This window comes from Haliotis cracherodii, unplaced genomic scaffold (assembly GCF_022045235.1).
Source record: "Haliotis cracherodii isolate W230 unplaced genomic scaffold, xgHalCrac1.p SCAF_5, whole genome shotgun sequence".
NCBI lineage: Eukaryota > Metazoa > Mollusca > Gastropoda > Lepetellida > Haliotidae > Haliotis > Haliotis cracherodii.
Window position 1 is genome coordinate 69,066,504 of NW_027266308.1, and position 16,300 is coordinate 69,082,803.

Here is a 16,300-nt window from a genome sequence, read left to right on the forward strand (position 1 = left end):
TAGCTATAGTCATGGCTAGTGCATTGATAGAAAGTGTATCTTGATCAGTAATGATTCAACTGACACTTGTACCGTTTACATTTCATACCTATTTATTGAAGGATTTGTAGTTTAAAAGAAAGATTAAAAAGTTTCCAGCTCATTACTTTTGACCAAACCTCCGACAAACAACTAATTAGTTTAGTGTGGCCTCAGCAAATCATGGCGCGGGACTATGTGCGCGGTTGACAAGGTGTGGCGACAGATGTCGTCTCGCCAGATGCCGGCATATTGTAATGCGGTTATCGTGTGGGACATGCGTAGACAAGACGGTGGCTGGCCCAGAAGGTTGGGCAGTAATACTAACAGTTCAGTATGTTCATGTAAAAAGGACTTGTTTTTTCGTTCGGTTAAGTCACAAGATTGCTCCAAAATGATATCTTTGTTTGTTAATCCGATTTACCGCATTTTCTGTGCAAGTAGTCTAAAGCACAGGCCCCTGAGGTCAAAAGGGGGGATTTGGTATTAGTGATCTCCGTGACCTTGATGAATAGTCAGTCAACCAAACGTTATTTAACAAAATAAGGATAATAGTAAATCTCCCCCCCCCCTCCCCTTTATACACACACACACACACACACACATATATATATATATATATATATATATATATATATATATAAAGAAGCGACGTTATCTTTGATGCCCACGCAGTTTTTCTCAAGTTATGTAACAGCTCCGACCTAGGTCCCGAATCCCCCGCACTGTCCGCGGTTGCCAAGGATGCGACAACACCCGTGCATATAATGTCAGGGAGTTTCGTGTCCTGATCCGTGTCCGGTTCGAGGAAAGTCAAACATACATACAGGATATACACAGCTAGTACATGTACATTTGTTTTTGCCTTCTCGTGATCGGATGTTATTCATCAGGACTTTGAGCTGTTCTTTATGTGCCGACATTTTACATCGTACGACCACGTGTATTAGCTGTGAAAGAAACTACCCCTTCATAAACACACTCACTAACAGCTGAAGTAGACCTACTTATTGTAACAGCCCAAATTGTCCACGAGTATATTCCATATCAATGGCCTATAGTTTATGTAATTTACGGTAATACACACGAATGTAAAGCTTCACATTGTTTCTAACATTTTAATATAATCTTTTCCCATCAACGGAACGATTTTAATATCAATGCATTAGAACGTGCAAATGTTGCATCATAAGTCCGTGGCAAATCCGGTATCTACCAGTCAGGTTGCCGGTGAAGGACACAAAACAGTCCTCGCAAAGTACATGTACCTATTTCAAAGAGGGGTGAAGGTAATACCCAGTTCGTAAATATTTACCTTATTATGCATATCATAACATTTAATAGTGTAATTAGTTATACAACACATTCCAAAATATAACAATAACAGCAACCACACAAAAAAGAGAAGGTTTGTCATCGTTATAACATCGTAATAATTGGTTTGAAACCTATACCCCCTACGAGATAATGGCATGGTCCATTCTAAAGACCCGGATATTCACCCTTGTAACAAGTGTTACATTTCGTCAGACACAGTCTAGAGACGCGTGGAGCGGAAACTGCTGTTATCAGAACGCTTCAGAGAACTACAGTTTTGTATTTGATAGATAGATACTGCCAAAATGTCGGACGAGAATACAAATCACGATGAAAAGGTACCGATTAAAGAAGCTGATGCTGTAAATGCCGAGATCGACCTTGATGACTCGAAAGCCAAATTTCTGAATGGCGGTAAAGGCATGGACGAGTCCCATGTCGAAATTGAAGTTCCCTCTGAATCCAACGAATCGTTCTCTGGCCTAGGAAAAGATGAATTGATGCAGTATGTGAACGATCCATTTTGGAAACGACTCCGAATCATCTTGTTCGTACTCTTTTGGGTCGGCTGGGTAGCGATGTTGGCGGCAGCCATTGTCATCATCGTCCTGGCTCCTCGCTGCCCTTACCGCCCCGATCTGAAATGGTACAACAAGGAGGCCGTCTACAACGCATATCCGAAGAGCTTCAAGGACTCTGATGGAAACGGAAAGGGAGATCTCAGTGGTAGGTTTTGAAATCCCCTTTTATCTATAGATCAGAGCTTCATCGAATTACTTTCATCGAAATGTAATTTTGGGTGCTTTCTGGGCCTTGTGATAACCGGTTGATAACCATAATTTGCTATGACCATAGAGTGTTGCCCTGTTATAGACATAGACAGCTAGACTACTAGATCTATGTAAATTCTTAGCGGATATACATTACATTCATGCAGGATACCCCAATTTGCAGGGTTAGAAATAGGCACTAGTCCTATAGTCCTTGCCAAACTGTCCAATGGTAAAGGTATCATAAGGACTAGTAGAAAATTGCCATTTTTAAGAGTTTTGCTCAATGTTATCATTATAAGGACTAGTGGACGAAAACTGAAGATTCTAACGCTGATTTGAGCTTTTACTCAGTAAGTTGTATAAGGGTATTGCGATTCTCTACATCCTTTGGCCTTACAGGTGCTAGGATACAATAATTTCATTGATAACGGTCCTTTGCAGTGGGTTTTCAGCACTATGTATACACTTTACCATGCTCTGTAGCGATGGAAACTGTTATAGTCCACTAGTCCTAACATATACATGATATACTATAGCAAAACCCTTTAACCCTCAATAATAGCAAAATGTGACTGGCCCTTAAGTTATGATACCTAGCTAGTGGGCAATTTGGCAAGGACTATAGAACTAGGCTAATTTCTGATGTTGCTCTGGTTTACTTAAACTATGTTCGAAACTTAGTACTTAGTAGGGTCCTTGAGGGTTGCTCCCATGGTGTTGGAATCTAGGACTCTAGTCTGTCTCAAAGTCCCTGAACCATATTTTTTCCCTTCCACCTGTCCTATCTGTAACCTAAAGCTCTTAATGAACGTGATGAAGCAACTCATTTTCCTCAGGTTCTGAATCTCCCATCTCAACATGCTGAATGGGGCTCCTTTCGATTTTAGTGGAGTTATATATTTCTATCAAAATTTTATGTTTTCAGAGACTAAGCATTAGTCAACTTGGACCCATAAATCTCAAATATTCAAACATTTGGCTTATGACAAGGACCCATTGACATACAGCCTTAATTTCAAACACCGTTAAGTGAAAATAAATCTGTAACATGCTTCACTTCAGACATTTATTAATACGACTAAGGGGACATCAGTGTTCCCGTTTACCGGCAATTACCAGTTTTTTGCACGGTAAAATTAGGCTTAGACCGGTAATTCATGTTACTGCCAGTCCCTGTGGACAGGCAAATAAAGTACCTTATAAATCTTTGTTGCTGAACATTGCTGAACAAAACATTGTCGATATTCATATTAGTATATTTTTCGAACAAAGTCAGCTTGTCAGTTGCCATCTGGGTTTCCCCTTGTCTATTTTTAGTGCTATTAAATAAGATTTCGCTTTGCTTCAAGGTTAAATATATATTTGCAGCGATTTATTCTCGAAATATTCCAATAAAGAGAGTCGAAAAAAATAAAACCGGGTAATTTTCATTCGTTTTTTCATTTGTTGAAAGTTGGGACTAACAAAAATTAGGGGGGACTGGTAATTTTTAGAGTTGCCAGTCCTGGTGGACTGGCAGTTTCAAAAGCCAGCGGGAACACTGGGACATGCAGTAATGCTGAAGTACTGGTCAGAGCCGTGTAAACTCACTATTTATAAATGGCCTTTAAGTAAATATACCACATCGAAGACTTATCAATAAACTTACTGACATACTGCGGACTCATCAATTGCCACGTTCATCAAATGCAGGTGTCCAGTCCAAGTCAGCCTACATTACTGATGCTGTTGGCGCTAAAGTCATTTCACTTGGATCCATCTTCAAGAAAGACACAGGAAATGGCATCATTGATCACAAGGATGTTGACACTACACTTGGCTCAATAGAACAGGTGGATGCCATGTTGGCCTCCTTCAAGAAATCAGGTAATACTAATTACACAAGTCTTTGAATCCTCATGCTTGTGTTCACCACAAAGTTAACTGTTTGTGATGTCATCAGTGTCCAGTCCAGAATTGAAAATCAAGGGGGGATAACTGCTTTCTTAAAAAATGTCTTATTTTGTATTATGTACTGAAACATCATCATATAAAAGTGTAACAGATCAAAATAAAGAACTGCTTTTTTGAGTCACTAGGACCGGGAACGATTTCCCCTTCAGCTTGAGAAGTAATTACAGTGACTGTGGTTTCATCATTGTCTTTTTTATAGCATCTATTTTGATTTAAAAAGTCTGTATTTTTAATTTTTTTGCGCGACATTTTCACTATTCAAAAGATCGTCTGCAATGACAGTCGGCGATTCATATTGTGTGATTTCAGAAACGAAACTAAAACGAACTAAAATGCTCAAAAATATTTCTAGAACTATTCTATATAGAATATATATTTGTCTTTTAACATCTTGTCAAAGGTTTCTGATTACTAAACAACAAAATACAACATAATTTTGATCAAAGTTTTGATACGCTTTCTACAAAAGTAAAGTAATTTTCGTTTCCTATGCAAATCCTATCGATAATTTATTCAGCAACCCAAGGGACTTATAACTCGTGTTCAAACTTCCGGTTATTATCGATCGGTCTTCGACAGTTGTTTACAATAATTTAATGTTTGCTGTGAACTGTCTTTCTTCGTTAATTGATTAAAGATTTAGTGAGTATTGAATCTAAAGGTAGGGATAAACAGCTGATAAAGTAAGTGACTGTACATGAAATTACTGTGCGCGACAGATCGCGCTTTGAGTTTTTAATGAGGGGCGATTTGATTTTTTTTTAGTGTCAATCGCGCAATTGCGCGGTCTGGGTTGGACACTGTGTCATATGAAGTGTGAGGTGGTCAATGTAGTGTTGTATTATATTGAAATGGATAGCGGGATAGTCTAGTGGTTTAAGTGCTTGCTTGTCATGTCAAAGACCTGAGTTCAAATGCTGTCATGAGAACTGATACAAATAATGTTCCAAATGTATAAAACAAGGGTAGGTATCTACTATGTTGGAGAACTGCTGCCAAGTTAATGGTGCTTTATGTTTTATGCCAGGAATAGTAAGGTCGCTTGAATTAGGGCCAGAAGGGTAATCAGAGCCATATAGTTTCCTTTTAGACCACACAGGCCTGATGACAGTTTGTAGAGCCCATGCTTGGTGTCAGATAGCCTGATATAGCTGAAGTAATGTAGTACTGCTAAAAGTGGGGCATAACCATGTTACGTTATAAGATGACATGACCTGAAATAGTGTGCCAAGGTGGTTGGTAGGAATTCGGCCTGTATCACTTGCCCAACTTCAGTTCCTTGCCATGCTTTGTGATGGGAAGGGCATCAGTGGTACTAAAGGCTGCATTCCTTTGTCAAATGATCTACCAACTTCAAGAAACTAAGAAAGAGTTAATTACATTAAAAGAGAATGATACTTTTCCACCTAAGAAGCAACAATGGTTGTACGAGATGACAAACAGGATCAGGTGGTCAGGCTCGCTGACTTGGTTAATGCATGTCGATCATATCATCGATGTCAATCACTGGATTGTCTGGTCCAGACTCGATTATTAACAGACCTTCGTTAACCAACCAACAAACAAATTGTATGATATATATTGTAAGTACTTGTAACAATCCAGTTACTGTTATAGAACCAATGATTGATTAGGAAATCTCATCCGATACTTAACACTAGTAATTTAGTAGGACCCCATGAATGACATACATGATTGTTCCTGTCATGCTTCTTCTTCATTTGTTACCATGGTTACATTTTTTCTTTTCTTTAGGTGTTAAGATTGTCTTGGACTTTGTTCCAAACCACACAAGCAAGAACCACACCTGGTTCTTGGAATCTAAGAAATCTAAGAATAACAAGTTTTCCGACTACTATGTGTGGGCTGATGTCAAGAATGGCGGACCTCCAAACAACTGGGTAGGAACTTGTACCCAACACTGATTTCATATTTTTCATTTTATTAAATTCTGCAGGTGTACAAAGAGTCCATGAAAGGGAAACAATTTAAAGACAATAAACATCCACTAAGACACAAGATGTTCAAAGCAGGGATGCCAACATTAAGATATTGGTGTAACAGTTTCGATTTTGAGGCTAAAAGTACCCTTGTCCTACCCTAAACTATATGAATTATTTACATGAATAAAATATCACACAGGTCAATGCTCCAGTGACATGAATCATTACTGTGTAGCAAGACTTTGCTGGCCAATGAGAACAACGCTTTCAATTTACATAGTATTAGAATATCCATTACTCAATGGCACAAGGTCTCTGACTGGTTGCTATGTTAACACAAACTCAACTTATTTTATTAAACGATCTTTGCAGGTTCAGACAGGAAACTACGGATACAATCAACATTAGCCTTTTTCACATGAAACAACTTTTTTTTCCACTTTCACCCCACTGATTTCTCCAATGCTTCAATTTAGGTTGGCATCTCTGTTCAAAGAGTTTTCCTGTCTGATCGTCTTCTGTTTGTGTTCCAGAAAAACGTGAATGGGGGATCTGCGTGGAACCTGGACACAACCCGCAACCAGTACTACTTGTGTCAGACTGGCCCCGAGTACCCCGACCTCAACCTGGAGAACGAGGATGTGGTGAAGGAGATGACGGTCAGGGTCTATTCTACTCTTTACAGCCAACTGTGTTACATGCTTGTTATTTAGTTCATGATATTACACAGGACTGAGAATTTTCTGTGGATTTTGTTATGCTAAGGGCCACTTTTTGATACATGCCATTACAACATGTGCCTAAATCACTTGGTCTCCAAAATTATATGGTCCCCAGACCCCCGGGTAACTTTCAGTGTGTTTTGAAAAAAAAACATTCTCATGATTTTGGTTTCTCTGGACTACACCAGCGAACATTTAGGACCTGCATTATTGGTTTTCTTGTGTCAAAGTTCTTAAACCCTGTTCACTCCCTCATTTTGAGTTCAACCAATAACATTGCATAACATGAATGAAAATAACTGCTGTATAAGTACTGTGAGAATTGTATTGAAGGGTTTGCTTGTTTATAGTTCAAGAGATTCATATAGACACTATATGTTTTACTTTACAGGAAGTCTTGAAATTCTGGCTTGGCAGAGGAATTGGGGGCTTCAATCTGAAGGATGCCAGTCTGCTTGTGGAGAACCTCAACGCAACTAACCCAGATGATGATTCGGTAAGTCAGGAACAGAAAAAACTGAAGTCTATGTATCCCCTGAAGGGATTCAGAACAAGTTTACATTCTGAAAAGGAGTTATGTTGTGTGAACGTTTTATAACTATCATCTGTTTCATTGTAGACTCAGACAGTGAACTGTTTTGGCTTGAATATGCTGAATGCAGTACTTTAGTTGAATGTGTCCAGTGTGTATAAATGCATGGCTCAGATGCTGAATATAAATGCATCACATCTCCTGAGAAGCACAAACAAATAAACTTTCCACATTTGTTTCAGACCCATGTCAATTACCAAGGCAGCATCCCTGTGATCCAGGCTTTCCGTGCCACACTCAACGCATACTCCGACAAGCCTGGCAGAGAAAGGTATGCTGTTGGTCTTTGTGGGAGCATAAGCTTCTCTGTTGCTGTGTTAACTATGCGTTTGAATTAGAATATGTCACTATCTGTTAATCAGGATGAGAGCAGAGCTTTACATTGGTTTGAACACCTGGTTTATGTGGCTCTTACCTGAGGCAGGTACCAGCAATAGCAAGCAAGGGGTCCTTTACTCACAATAGTGCGTCATTTCTAAGGGTGTTCAGAACTTCAATTCATACCTTAATGTATCAGATTGCTTCTGATTTCAAACTTTAGAATTTTACAATATATCGTGATACATACCACAATACGGCCTTGTGCATCGCAAAATATTGTAATACACTTTAAACCTCCAATACCTTATCTTAATCTTTTATGGATGAAATGGCATTCCTTGTTTGCTAATGCCATATGTTGAGCTTAGCACACTAGTTCTATGGATCTTGGCCAGTAGAAGATTGATAACCAGAATTATCGTTGATGAGAAGAAATATTAATGATAATTGATATGAAAATAATATCTTATATAAACTGTTGTGGTGAAATAAAGTTTTAGTAACAAAGCAGGCTTGTTTTTGTACTCTGCGGAAGACAGAAAGCAACTTCAATGTCCACAAAGTAATCCACTCACCAATGACATGAAATATTTTGTTTTGTCGCTGAACTTTTGTATATTTGCTCAAAGATACTTCTCCGATATTTATTGATAATTGATCAATATTTAGATCTATATTGATAGCACTAGTTTTGAGCTGTTGTTGTCTGCCAGTTAGGAAGCTGTGTCTCTAATGTCCCTGCAGCGTCTGTTCATAATGCACTGTATGTATCAACAGGGTGTTGTATGCATCTATCGCTGGCGCCACCAAGAACCAGACCATGGCATACTATGGCACTGCTGACAAACCGGGCCTTCACATAGTGGTCGGAAATGGCCTGGTATCGCAACTCTCCGCCTCCTGTAACGCAGCATGTATGAAGAAGGTGCTGGATGATGAGCTGTATGAGGATAATGTCAACAAGTGGCTGGGATGGATGGTAAGCTATGTCCTTGAAAGTGGGACTTGAAGTACCGTATTTTCTTGAGTATAGTGCGCACTTTTTTTTCCAAAAAACACAGCTGTGTGGAAGGGGGTGTGCATTATACACGAATTATGAGTTTGGATGTTTTCCCCCCCACCACCATGGAAAGACATTACCGTGAGCACGAAACACCGGAAATACCATGTCAACAAATCCATACTGAAGTACACAAAATAATCATGTAATTACACTGTTTGGCTACAAAAAGTGTTCTTTGTATATCTGGACTTATGTTTGTAACTTATTTCATTAATTTTATTCAAAATTACTTTTAATATTGTTTTTATTAATTTCGGCAAAATCGTGTGTGAAGCAATGGGAAGATCGCACAACTCACCGTTATTAACAGCAACCACGGTCAGAATACCGCTATTTACGCCTTGAAACGAACTTTAGTTGACAGAGAATGGATACATATATCATAAATGACATACTTTGACTTGTTAAAAGTCATATTTGTTTTTGTTTGACGATTCTATGTCAAATAGCGATCAGCTGCTTCGCTTAGGATTATTATTATTTTTAATATGTTTAGTAAAGGCTGCATATAATTAAGAAAATAATGGGATATATTATTCCTGATAAAAAAAATAGTTTCAGATATAATTTTTGCCGATCCTTGCATTAAAAATCCTATAAAGTTATATCATTGGGTGTGTCTTGACCGAATCACCGGTCGATTCCAAGAAAACGTGTGTACAGCTGATTGCTGTTTCCGGCTTAGTTTACGAGAAAATACACAAGGTAATCTTAATCCCTGGATATAAAACAATGCCTAGCAGAACAATAAATACTATTTAAACGGTAAATCAACATGTCTAGTGATTTTTTATCTCAAATTTCGAATTTGTACTGACGAAGTTTCTCATCACCCGTTCGTTCGCCGGACTTTGCTGAAAGGGTACGGTGTAATTTTTTTCTGCGCATAATATTCAAATTTCTTTTTTTCCAAAATATTGAACCCGCTAGGGGGGGGTGCGCATTATACATGGGTGCGCACTATACTCAAGAAAATACGGTATATTGAGTATCCTGTATTTGAAGTAATTTGGTTATTTCAGCTTTTGCCCAAGAAAACTATTCAATTATTAGTCCAGACAAGACTGAAGAAAAATATCATAAACTCACAAGCCAATATGTACTCACGATAGAATATTTTTTGTGGCACTGTTTCTGTTGAATGCCAGATATGAAGATTAGTACGCATATCAATGGACCTCTACAATGTGTGTTTAGGCTGTTTATATCTCACCTGCCGTCTGGATAACAGCAGATACTTTCTCTGGCCACAGACCCAAGGACCAGTAGTGATCAACAAAAGTGATAGTGCAGTAGGAAACCTCCAACACAACATACATTTTCAGTTTTTTTCGTTCAATATGTTTGATGTTGTGTTCCTATTTGCAGCTGAGCAATGGGGAAAGCAGCCGTGTGAGCATGAGAATGGGTGTCCGAGAGGTTGCAGCCATTGTGATGCAGCTGATGTTGCCAGGGACGCCCATCATGTACTATGGAGATGAGGTCGGCATGAAGGACGGCACCTTCACCACCACGGCCATCTCCGGGGTCAGCACAGATTCGATGGAGTTGGTAAGTGGGAGTTGTTAGCTTTGGGTCAGGGTGTTAATCCTTGGGGCTACCCGAGTTACGGGTCATGGAAGGTTTTTCTGAACACTCTAAACATTTCTCCAGACATTGGAAACAGTGAATGTGTAGTTTATATGCATGTTCATAATGGACTCGGCAAGTGGGGATTCTAGGTAAGAAAATTGGTCTCCAGCAGCAACCTAAGCTGGTGGGAAGAGGCAACTAAATGGATCGGGGTGTCAGACTTGTGTCATCATCAATTTACCAACTGCTATCACTGCTGAGTTTGGCTTTTAGACAACCATCAAACCAGACAAACCATATTGTACTGACCGGATCAAGCACATTTCCTTTTGTTTTCCCTGGTAATCATTGTGTGATGGTGTCTTTATGGCACGGTTGTCATGGTTACTGATATGGAGCGTGCAGTGGATTTTCAATCCATATTGCCAATATGTAATTTAGCTTGATCAGCATCATAAACTAGGGATCTGTTTTCCTTCCAACAATGGTCTACCACTGACACTTCAGAATAGGGAGTGTATTGGCATGATTCAATACATTGTCTGTATAACCCTAAACTTGCACTGACTGTCTCATTCCCACAACACCTGCTGGGTAACCATGATAACATATTGTCATATTTGTTGAAATTGTCAACAGCATGGTGCAAGTACTTCTACTGACCTATGGATGACAGCACAGCTGACAAACTGTCTTTAAAACTTTATTGGAATGAATGTCACTTTTTGTTCTCAGAGTAAAATGAAGTACCGCACCCCCATGCAGTGGAATGCTGGACCGAATGCCGGCTTCACTGCCTCCAACTCCACACCATATCTGCCCATTAATGATGGGTACAAAGAAAACAATGTGGCAGTAAGTAGCAGTCAATTGTAGTTGAGTGTGTACAAGAAGATGGCTGTTACTCAGGATACATTCGACTACAACATCCATGTACTGTGTTACTTGATAATCATGATAATACCTTTAACTCATTCATATCCTTTGTATGCTTGTACTTCAAGAAATTTGAATTAGATTCCAAAAGAGAACTTGTTTCTGGTGTGAGTGAAAGTATTTTATCACTAACTGTGAGCAGGAACTTGTTAGGACAGAGAAAATACTGTGTCTGAAATTGATGTGTACATTCACTAATGCCAGTATTTGATGTATGTTTTCTATGTGTGTACAGTCAAACCATATAAATGTAAATTCTCTATTTTCTTTCAGTCTGAAAGAGCACACTTCAGGAAAAACTCTGTGTTTGAGAAGGTTGTTGAACTGATGAAACTGCGTGGTAGTGAATCCCTTCAGTTTGGTAAGACCACCACTGGCATTGTCAGCGACATGGTCTACTTCGTGCGCAAGGCTGAAGGCTTCCTTGGCTATTTAGTGGCCTTCAACTTTGGAGCAGATCCTGTCAGTCATCTGTTTAAGGGGGATCTGTTCTCGGAGACGGGGACCGTGATGTTCCACTCTCACCAGGAGACCAGTCAGGAGAAGATTGACATCGGGAACACATACTTAGAGTTACAAGGAGGGGAAGCAGTTATCATACAACTTGATGGTTGACGACTGTAGACGATGTCTTGTTGAGATTTTAGAATATCATGCTTAGTTCAACAACTAAAATACAACCTTGATATTTTCCTTTTATGATTCACATATATCAGGCTATTCATATTTAAGTTGTTTTAACTTATGTTAATTATTTTATGTCCAGAATTTGTTTATACCATTTATGTGAATTTGTTGGCATATAAAACATACAATAAATATTGATGAGAGAAATACAGGCCACCATGTCCTGGCCTACTTGTTCACTCAGAACTAGAAGATGCTTACATGTTGTGATGAATGAGTGCCCTGAAACCCATACCAGTTGTTTTGACTGTGACAAGAGGTGTGAGATACAACATATATGCCTCAATGTATGTTCTTGTTAACATTCCTGGCCATTACAGTTAATGAACATACCCACCAGTAAATGATATGTGATCAGGGGCATTTTAGTTGTAATTTGAACTACCAAAACCTGAAATCCAACCCAGAATAAAAAACTTTGAAACCTATTTTTTTATTGAGTTTTCTTTGATGAGTAATTGTTTCAGTTTGAAAACAAAGGAATAGATGGTGATTTACCAGTTATCAGTTTAGTTCATCTGATTGTAAAGGCACCAATCCATTGCCTTAAGAACACACATTTCCACCTAGAGAAGAACTTCCCCTCGAACACAGCCTGGGGAGCCACAGTCTCATGGGGTATATGTGGACATGTCCTTTCCAACATGAACATGGGGTATATTGCCACATATTTCCCCTGGAACAGAGACTGGGGAGCTACAGTCTCCTGGGATAGTCTCATGGGGTATATGTGGACATGTCCTTTCCAACATGAACATGGGGTATATTGCCACATATTTCCCAGGGTACACCCGTATCGTGTATATTGGGACAAATTCACACCTTGGACACAAGCAGAATGTATATTGAGACATATTCGTGAACACCCTTTACATGAGAGTCAGGTATTTTGAGACATTCAAATCTTGGACATGATCATGGTATTTTGGGCCACAATAATACCTTGGATATGAACTGGGACATATTCACACCTTTAATGTGATCATAGTATGTATGGACATATTCCTACTTTGGACACGAGCATCGGGTATGTTGGGATATATTCACACCTTGGACATGAGCATAGGGTATATAGGGACATATTTAAACCTTGGACATCATATTATTTTGGGCCACAGTCACACCTTGGATACGAACTGGGACGTGTTCACACATTTAATGTGATCATATTATGTATGGACATATGTGGGACTCAAGCAGAGGGTATGCTGGGACATATTCACACCTTGGACGCGAGCACAAGGTCTACTGGGACATTCACACCTTGAACATGATCAAGGGATATTGGGACATTTTCACACCTTGGACACGAGTGTAGGGTATACTGCAACATTTTCACAACTTGGACAAAATCATTAAGTATATTTGTATATATTCATACCCTGGACACGAGCATAGGGTATATTGGGACATACCCCGGTATTCAAACCTTGTATATGATTTTTGTATATTGGGTCATATTCAAAACTGTGACATGATTGAGAGATATTGCGACATATTCAAACCTTTGACACGGTCATCAGGTATGTTGGGACATATTCAAACCTTGGACATAATCGTGGTACATAGGGACATATTCAAACCTTGGACACGCTCATCAGGCATATTGGGACATATTCAGAACTTGGACATAATCGTGGTATATAGGGACATATTCAAACCTTGGACACGCTCATCAGGGATATTGGGACATATTCAGAACTTGGACACAATCGTAGTATATTGGGGCATATTCAAACCTTGGACATAATCGTGGTTTATAGGGACATCTTCAAACCTTGGACACAATCATCAAGTATATTGGTAATATATTCATATCCTGGATGCGCTCATTAGGTTTATCGGGACATATTCAAACCTTGGACACAATCATGAAGTATATTGGATATATTCATACCCTGGACGCGCTCATCAGGTTTATGAGACATATTCAAACCTTGGACACAATCATCAAGTATATTGGATATATTCATACCCTGGACACGAGCACAGGGTATATTGGGACATATTCAAACCTTGGACATGATCGTGGTATTTTGGGACATATTCAAATGTTAGACATAATCGTTCTATATGGGGCTTATTCAAACGTTTGATATGAACATCAGGTATATTGGGTCATATTCAAACTTTCGACATAATCGTGTGCTATTGGGACATATTCAAACCTTGGACATAATCGTATATTGGGACATATTCAAACCTTGGACATGATTGAGAGATATTGGGGCATATTCAAACCTTTGACACGATCATCAGGTATGTTAGGACATATTCAGAACTTGGACATAATTGTAGTGTATTGGGTCATATTCAAATGTTGGATACGAACAACAGGTATATTGGGTCATATTCAAACGTTGGACATAATCGTTGTATAAGGGGGCATATTCAAACCTTGGACACAATCGTTGTACATTGGGGCATATTCACACCTTGGACATAATCACTGTACATTGGGGCATATTCACGCCTTGGATACGAACATCAGGTATATTTGGACATATGCAAACCTTGGACATAATCATGATATATTGGGACATAATCAAACCTTGGACACGATTGAGAGATATTGGGGCATATTCAAACCTTGGGCATGAACGTGGTATATAGGGAACACATTCAAACCTTAGACACAAGCATAGGGTATTTGGGGACATATTCAAACCTTGGACATGATCGTGGTATATTGGGACATATTCAAACCTTGGACATGATCGTGGTACATTGGGACATATTCAAACCTCGGACATGATCGCGGTATATTGGGACATATTCAAACCTCAGACATGATCGTGGTATATTGGGACATATTCAAACCTCGGATATGATCGTGGTATATTGGTACATATTCAAACCTTGGACATGATCGCGGTATATTGGGACATATTCAAACCTTGGACATGATCGCGGTATATTAGGACATATTCAAACCTCGGACATGATCGTGGTATATTGGGACATATTCAAACCTTGGACATGATCATGGTATATTGACACATATTCAAACCTCGGACATGATCGTGGTATATTGGGACATATTCAAACCTTGGGCATGATCGTGGTATATTGGGACATATTCAAACCTCGGACATGATCGTGGTATATTGGGACATATTCAAACCTCGGACATGATCGTGGTATATTGGGACATATTCAAACCTCGGACATGATCGCGGTATAATGGGACATATTCAAACCTTGGACATGATCGCGGTATATTGGGACATATTCAAACCTTGGATATGATCGCGGTATAATGGGACATATTCAAACCTTGGACATGATCGCGGTATATTGGGACATATTCAAACCTCGGACATGATCGTGGTATATTGGGACATATTCAAACCTTGGACATGATCGGGGTATAATGGGACATATTCAAACCTTGGTCATGATCGCGGTATATTGGGACATATTCAAACCTCGGATATGATCGTGGTATATTGGGACATATTCAAACCTTGGGCATGATCGTGGTATATGGGGACATATTCAAACCTTGGATATGATCGTGGTATAATGGGACATATTCAAACCTTGCGCATGATCGTGGTATATGGGGACATATTCAAACCTTGGACATGATCGCGGTATATTGGGACATATTCAAACCATGGGCATGATGGAGTACCCGTGAAGTTCCTGGTTAGAATGGGTCTTCAGCAACCCATGTATCGTAGGCAGTTTGGCAGGGTGTAGGTTTTAACAGGAAGTCTATATATGTTTAATGTATTCCCTCAGTTAGGTAAGTTGGTTATATCTATCTAAGTATTAAGATTGATGACGATACAAATTATAACATCAGCGCGGAGTCATGTGCAGGTCAGTAGCTCCTAATTAACTCAAGAGAATGGCCGGTTGGCCACTGAAGCTAGACATTGTGGATGAGGTGCGGGATACTGCAGGCTGACCAGAGATGTATATTCGATACGTGGCAGCTGGTCAGTGATTTGACTGGTTAAAATTAGAATATTTTCTGTTAGTCGGGACTTGAACTTCTGACGGCGGCTAGGCAGGTCGGCTCTCTGACGCCTCTGAAATGCTGCCTGGCCATGCCTGTCCCATCACAACACTCGAAATCCATATAGATGCTGTAATTATTTTATCCCAAATAAAGTGCTGTGGACCCACTGATGGACTCCTGTGTTTCCCGGGATACACGCTTGCCGTACAAGGTGACTAGCGGGACCGGGTGGTCTGGCTCGCTGACTTGGTTCATATATGTTTTTGATCCAAATTGCGAATATTGCGAGTGTGGCGTAAAGCAACAAACAAGCAAACAACAACATGATGGAGAGATATTGGGACACATATAAACCTTGGACATGATCATTAAGTGTATTGGGACATTTGTAAACCTGCTTAAACGAACTTCTTTAGTTGAAGATACTTTTTCG

At 39.4% G+C, this 16,300-nt stretch overlaps 1 protein-coding gene across 1 annotated transcript; it reads left to right on the forward strand.

Annotated features, from left to right (window-relative positions):
* The first annotated feature begins 1,520 nt into the window (after nt 1-1,520).
* LOC139441981 (amino acid transporter heavy chain SLC3A1-like) lies at nt 1,521-12,325 on the forward strand. Its single transcript, XM_071222729.1, has 10 exons — nt 1,521-2,061; nt 3,801-3,974; nt 5,817-5,962; nt 6,538-6,663; nt 7,118-7,222; nt 7,501-7,589; nt 8,417-8,618; nt 10,071-10,253; nt 11,010-11,129; nt 11,484-12,325. The coding sequence occupies exons 1-10, from the start codon at nt 1,641-1,643 to the stop codon at nt 11,823-11,825; spliced, it is 1,908 nt and encodes a 635-aa protein (XP_071078830.1). The 5' UTR covers nt 1,521-1,640; the 3' UTR covers nt 11,826-12,325.
* Nucleotides 12,326-16,300: the final 3,975 nt, after the last annotated feature.

Bases quoted from the DNA above. Each gene is read 5' to 3' on its own strand.
- LOC139441981 (XM_071222729.1), top strand. From the start codon at position 1,641: ATGTCGGACGAGAATACAAATCACGATGAAAAGGTACCGATTAAAGAA. The intron at 2,062-3,800 runs GTAGGTTTTGAA...CATCAAATGCAG, and splicing joins CGGAAAGGGAGATCTCAGTG to GTGTCCAGTCCAAGTCAGCC. The intron at 8,619-10,070 runs GTAAGCTATGTC...TCCTATTTGCAG, and splicing joins ACAAGTGGCTGGGATGGATG to CTGAGCAATGGGGAAAGCAG.